A 6,295-nucleotide genomic window follows, 5' to 3' on the forward strand; every position below is an offset into this window, starting at 1 on the left:
AGTTTAGTAAACTGTGGCCTCAGATTCATAAACTGTGCGCACAGTTTAGTAAACTGTGGCCTCAGATTCATAAACTGAATAAACAAAATGTGCTGTTAAGAAAGCAAAGTGCAGAGGCATGCATTTAAAAAACTAGAAACTAAAACCACACTGCAAATAACAATAAGTGACAAAGACGCGCACAAAAATAATAAATAAACCAGAAACTCACACGAGTAAAAATAATAATAATAAAAGCACACGAATCGGCCTGTTCCAAACTACTAGTAAGTCCACAGTGTTAAATTCTGCCTAGTCCTATACTGTACTCTGACTAACAGAAATGACGATTAAAGCATTCTCTCAAGTTGCTTACACTTTTATTATAACTCCGTGTTGACATTCTACATCCAGCTCTCCACATGGCTGTGTCACACTCAACTTCGTCCGTGCAGAAACAAACCTTATGTTTTAATACAATCCTATTGTAACATCCCTTTTCTTTTACTGAACTAAAAGATCCTCTTGTAACATCCCTTTTCTTTTACTGAACTAACAGGGAGCTAAACAGTGAACAGTGAACAACATAAAAATCTTTCAAAACCATTTCTTTTTCTCTCTTTTTCCCCTTTTCTTCTTCTCTTGCTTACACTTTTATTATAACTCCGTGTTGACATTCTACATCCAGCTCTCCACATGGCTGTGTCACACTCAACTTCGTCCGTGCAGAAACAAACCTTATGTTTTAATACAATCCTATTGTAACATCCCTTTTCTTTTACTGAACTAAAAGATCCTCTTGTAACATTTGCGGTGCATCGTTGCACACTTGTCGTCCGCTTCCCTACGGCGACTTGGAGTACACGGAGGTGTAGGCGCTGTCAACCTGGGGACAGAAGCGCTTGGTGTGCGCCTGGGCCCCTGTGGCCCCGCAGAGTGGACAGACGTACTGCCACAAGAAGGGGCAGACCACGTTCCCGTGTTGGTCCTTGAGCCAGTGGTTGGTGAACACCCCCTCGGCCTCCCCGTTGCGGCGGCAGAAACTGCAGAACTTGCGAGGCGATCGAGCGCGTCTCCCGGGTCTGTGCGCAGGCCTGCTGCCTGTTAGGGAATGTTGCACTACAGTCATATGTTATATATATATATATATATATATATATATATATATATATATATATATATATATATATATATATATTCTGTTCTAATGTTTACACCTGCGTTCGCCCTGCTCAGGACTTGTTTAATTATTGTCATTTCGCAGAGTCATTTCATTAAAGCAAATGAACAAATGGAATATTGTTCTTATTTACCTGTCTCCCTGGCCGGACCAGAAGAGGCGTCGTCTTTACGCACATGGACATGGCTCTGGGCGCCGCCGCCTCGGGGTCCCTCTCCGGGCCGCTGTGGTAGATGGTTCTCATCCCGCGGCCTCGACGATGATGGTGTAACAATGTCTCCACCGACCGTCGGCGGCTCGGAGGTCAACGTTCTATCCTGCATGATCCCTCGGACAGCCCCCGTTAGCTGCATGTAGTCTCCCCAGAGCTGGAACCCATTATTTTCAGACTTTTTAGTGTGCGTTTGTCTTTCCTGTTGCATGAGATCTAGGAGTCGCAGTTGGAGTTGGAGAATGTCCATCGTCTCAGTTATCGACACCATGGTGTTAGATTAGACCGTACCAGGGGAAAACACGCTCTGCCAGACACGCGTGGGGAGTGCCGCTGCTCGCAGTTTCCAAAGAGGTTTAATAATGCTTAGCGCACCCCCACACCTGACGCCTTTATGGCTGCGTTCGTCAATTCGCTCTGAGAGCACCGGAGCGCACACTGGGGGTCAACTTCATAAAGGGACCAAGTAATTTGATTGGACAAGAGGCATTCCATGAATGCTGAACAGACAGAGCGTGTTTACGAAACGAACGCACCCTTGATTGTCAACAGCCAATCAGATGGTACCGTGCACCAGCAGTGATAAGGTCGTGCACGGCGCGTGATGCTACCCAATTAGTGAACCCCTCTAGGTTTGGAACATTGAACGAAAGACGAGAGCGAAAGCATTTGGCAAAGACAATTACTTTATTCAACCAAAGCATATTCTATAGGATTGTCGACCAAAAGCTTAACATGAGTGCTTGATTTGGACATTATATGAATCTGTTCCATTACTTACAGTGCCTTAACATTGGGGGACTATGTATAGTATACAGTGGCAGCTGGTGATAAAAATGTTGGGTGGGGCACAGGTTATGGGGGCATGCTCCACGGGGAAGAATATCAACTTTAAAATCTGGATTTACAGTCGATTTTAGCATGAGAATATATATATAACTGAATTATTTTTATATATAACTTATTAAAGGGAAAACTGCAAACACAACAAAAATATGATGCACAACAACTGACAAATCAACTGGAATAATCTTTGTTAGCAGAGTAGACCTAATGTTAACAGAATGGACTTAAACCCTTTGTCTATCTGTGCAGCGGTAAGGTGAATAATTCTAGCAGTACTGTCCAGACAGTTGTCTTGTTTAGCCATTCAACTAGGCATTATTTATTAAATGGAGAAAGACATGGAACACAATGCAATTGTGATAATAAATGTGTTCTTTGTTACTTCTTTAATTAAATTAAAGTGTACCTTTCTATTATCATACAATATTTCCTTGAACATGTAAACTCTATAATCATACAGTTGTCTTTCTATTAGTTGTCTCTGTCATACTGAACTGTTTGTTATCATCCTGAACTATCTCTGTTGCTCACCTCACCTCAGTTCTGTCTCTATTGCCATCCTCTCCTGTTGTCCGTCTCTCTGTTGCTGTCCTGTTGTCTGTCTCTCTGTTGTCTGTCTCTGTTGTCTGTCTCTCTGTTGTCTGTCTCTCTGTTGTCTGTCTCTGTTGTCTGTCTCTGTTGTCTGTCTCTGTTGTCTGTCTCTCTGTTGTCTGTCTCTCTGTTGTCTGTCTCTGTTGTCTGTCTCTCTGTTGTCTGTCTCTCTGTTGTCTGTCTCTGTTGTCTGTCTCTGTTGTCTGTCTCTGTTGTCTGTCTCTCTGTTGTCTGTCTCTCTGTTGTCTGTCTCTGTTGTCTGTCTCTGTTGTCTGTCTCTCTGTTGTCTGTCTCTCTGTTGTCTGTCTCTGTTGTCTGTCTCTCTGTTGTCTGTCTCTGTTGTCTGTCTCTGTTGTCTGTCTCTCTGTTGTCTGTCTCTGTTGTCTGTCTCTCTGTTGTCTGTCTCTGTTGTCTGTCTCTGTTGTCTGTCTCTGTTGTCTGTCTCTGTTGTCTGTCTCTGTTGTCTGTCTCTCTGTTGTCTGTCTCTGTTGTCTGTCTCTCTGCTATCTCAACACTAACTAGCTGACTAATCCATCAACAACACTAACTAACTAGCTGACTAATCCATCAACAACACTAACTAACTAGCTGACTAATCCATCAACAACACTGACCCTATATATATATAGAGAGAGAGAGCCAGACCAGGGTTACTGATCCTAGAGAGAGAGAGAGAGAGACCAGGGTTACTGACCCTATAGAGGGAGAGAGAGACAGACCAGGGTTACTGACCCTGGAGAAGGAGAGAGACAGACCAGAGTTACTGACCCTGGAGAGAGAGAGAGAGACAGACCAGAGTTACTGACCCTGGAGAGAGAGAGAGAGAGACAGACCAGAGTTACTGACCCTGGAGAAGGAGAGAGACAGACCAGAGTTACTGACCCTGGAGAGAGAGAGAGAGACAGACCAGAGTTACTGACCCTGGAGAGAGAGAGAGTCAGACCAGAGTTACTGACCCTGGAGAGAGAGAGAGAGACAGACCAGAGTTACTGACCCTGGAGAGAGAGAGAGACAGACCAGAGTTACTGACCCTGGAGAGAGAGAGAGAGAGAGAGAGAGAGAGAGACAGACCAGAGTTACTGACCCTGGAGAAGGAGAGAGACAGACCAGAGTTACTGACCCTGGAGAGAGAGAGAGAGAGAGAGAGACAGACCAGAGTTACTGACCCTGAAGAAGGATAGAGAGACAGACCAGAGTTACTGACCCTGGAGAGAGAGAGAGAGAGAGAGAGAGAGACAGACCAGAGTTACTGACCCTGGAGAGAGAGAGAGACAGACCAGAGTTACTGACCCTGGAGAGAGAGAGAGAGAGAGACAGACCAGAGTTACTGACCCTGGAGAAGGAGAGAGACAGACCAGAGTTACTGACCCTGGAGAGAGAGAGAGAGACAGACCAGAGTTACTGACCCTGGAGAGAGAGAGAGAGAGAGAGACAGACCATAGTTACTGACCCTGGAGAGAGAGAGAGACAGACCAGAGTTACTGACCCTGGAGAGAGAGAGAGAGACAGACCAGAGTTACTGACCCTGGAGAGAGAGAGAGACAGACCAGAGTTACTGACCCTGGAGAGAGAGAGAGAGAGACAGACCAGAGTTACTGACCCTGGAGAGAGAGAGAGAGAGACAGACCAGAGTTACTGACCCTGGAGAGAGAGAGAGACAGACCAGAGTTACTGACCCTGGAGAGAGAGAGAGAGAGACCAGAGTTACTGACCCTGGAGAGAGAGAGAGAGACAGACCAGAGTTACTGACCCTGGAGAGAGAGAGACAGACCAGAGTTACTGACCCTGGAGAGAGAGAGAGAGACAGACCAGAGTTACTGACCCTGGAGAAGGAGAGAGACAGACCAGAGTTACTGACCCTGGAGAGAGAGAGAGAGAGACAGACCAGAGTTACTGACCCTGGAGAGAGAGAGAGAGAGAGAGAGACAGACCAGAGTTACTGACCCTGGAGAAGGAGAGAGACAGACCAGAGTTACTGACCCTGGAGAGAACGAGAGAGACAGACCAGAGTTACTGACCCTGGAGAGAGAGAGAGAGAGACAGACCAGAGTTACTGACCCTGGAGAGAGAGAGAGCGAGACAGACCAGAGTTACTGACCCTGGAGAAGGAGAGAGACAGACCAGAGTTACTGACCCTGGAGAAGGATAGAGAGACAGACCAGAGTTACTGACCCTGGAGAGAGAGAGAGAGACAGACCAGAGTTACTGACCCTGGAGAGAGAGAGAGACAGACCAGAGTTACTGACCCTGGAGAGAGAGAGAGAGACAGACCAGAGTTACTGACCCTGGAGAAGGAGAGAGACAGACCAGAGTTACTGACCCTGGAGAGAGAGAGAGACAGACCATAGTTACTGACCCTGGAGAGAGAGAGAGACAGACCAGAGTTACTGACCCTGGAGAGAGAGAGAGAGACAGACCAGAGTTACTGACCCTGGAGAAGGAGAGAGACAGACCAGAGTTACTGACCCTGGAGAGAGAGAGAGAGACAGACCAGAGTTACTGACCCTGGAGAGAGAGAGAGAGACAGACCAGAGTTACTGACCCTGGAGAGAGAGAGAGTCAGACCAGAGTTACTGTACTATAGAGAAGTAGTACACACTATGCAGACCATCTTTGACCTCTCCCGGGCCTCTGGGGTCAAATCTGACTTCCCTCCACATCTGAAAATAAACCTTATGGTATGTACTAACTATGGTAGAAATGTCATGCTTTCTTCAAAAAGTGCACAATTATTCTGCTAAGCCGCTCTACTATTAGTCTGTTACTTAAACATGAGAGAGTTACGCCCACAGTTGTAACATACGTACAGAGGCTAGTTGTAACATACATACAGGCTAGTTGTAACCAGTGATGCCGGTAACGCGTTACTAAGTAATCTGAATACTTTTTTCAGTAACGAGTATTCTAACGCGATACTATTTCCAAATCAGTAATCGGATTAAAGTTACTTATTCAAGTGACTGTGCGTTACTATTGCGTTACTACCTCATAACTTAGGCTAAATGCAGTATTTCTTTGTAATGTTCGATAGTAAACAAACATTTGTTTGCTTTTCTCGTGTCTTGGGGAGTGACGTCAGTGCTCACGTTTTCAACACGAGGTTGCAGCAGAATCGCTCACGTGTATCACCACGCTGATTGCACAGTGTAAACAGAAGAATGGAGCGAGAACAGAGATATGCGTTAAATAGCTGGAAATATAAGGATTATTTTGAGTTTGTGTCAGCAAAGGATGACAAGAACATAAATGTTCGTTGTACACTCTGTGCTGGCAAGAAAATATTGTCCTGTGGTAAAAGCCTGAATGGTCAGGGTAGGTTTTAGGTTTTGTGAAACCACTCCTTGCTAGTTACTGTTAAATAAAGATTATATTTATTTTATTGTTTAAAAACAAGTATTTATGTTGGGTGAGGCAAAGAAAGACTCTTTATTTTGTTGTTTTAAGTTATTGTTTAAAGTTTAATTATGTAATTTAAGTTACTGTTAAAA

At 45.0% G+C, this 6,295-nt stretch overlaps 1 protein-coding gene across 1 annotated transcript; it reads right to left on the minus strand.

The window, feature by feature from the left end:
- Positions 1 to 823: 823 nt before the first annotated feature.
- Positions 824 to 1,620, minus strand: LOC308163197 (nanos homolog 3-like; the record flags this gene model as incomplete). The annotated part of the gene is made up of 2 exons (XM_080550714.1): positions 824 to 1,080; positions 1,293 to 1,620. 2 exons carry the CDS (start codon positions 1,618 to 1,620, stop codon positions 824 to 826), a joined length of 585 nt encoding a protein of 194 aa, XP_080406840.1.
- Between the last annotated feature and the right edge of the window lie 4,675 nt (positions 1,621 to 6,295).

Source organism: Nansenia antarctica, assembly GCF_963989245.1.
Source record: "Nansenia antarctica genome assembly, contig: SUPER_7_unloc_2, whole genome shotgun sequence".
Lineage (NCBI taxonomy): Eukaryota > Metazoa > Chordata > Actinopteri > Argentiniformes > Microstomatidae > Nansenia > Nansenia antarctica.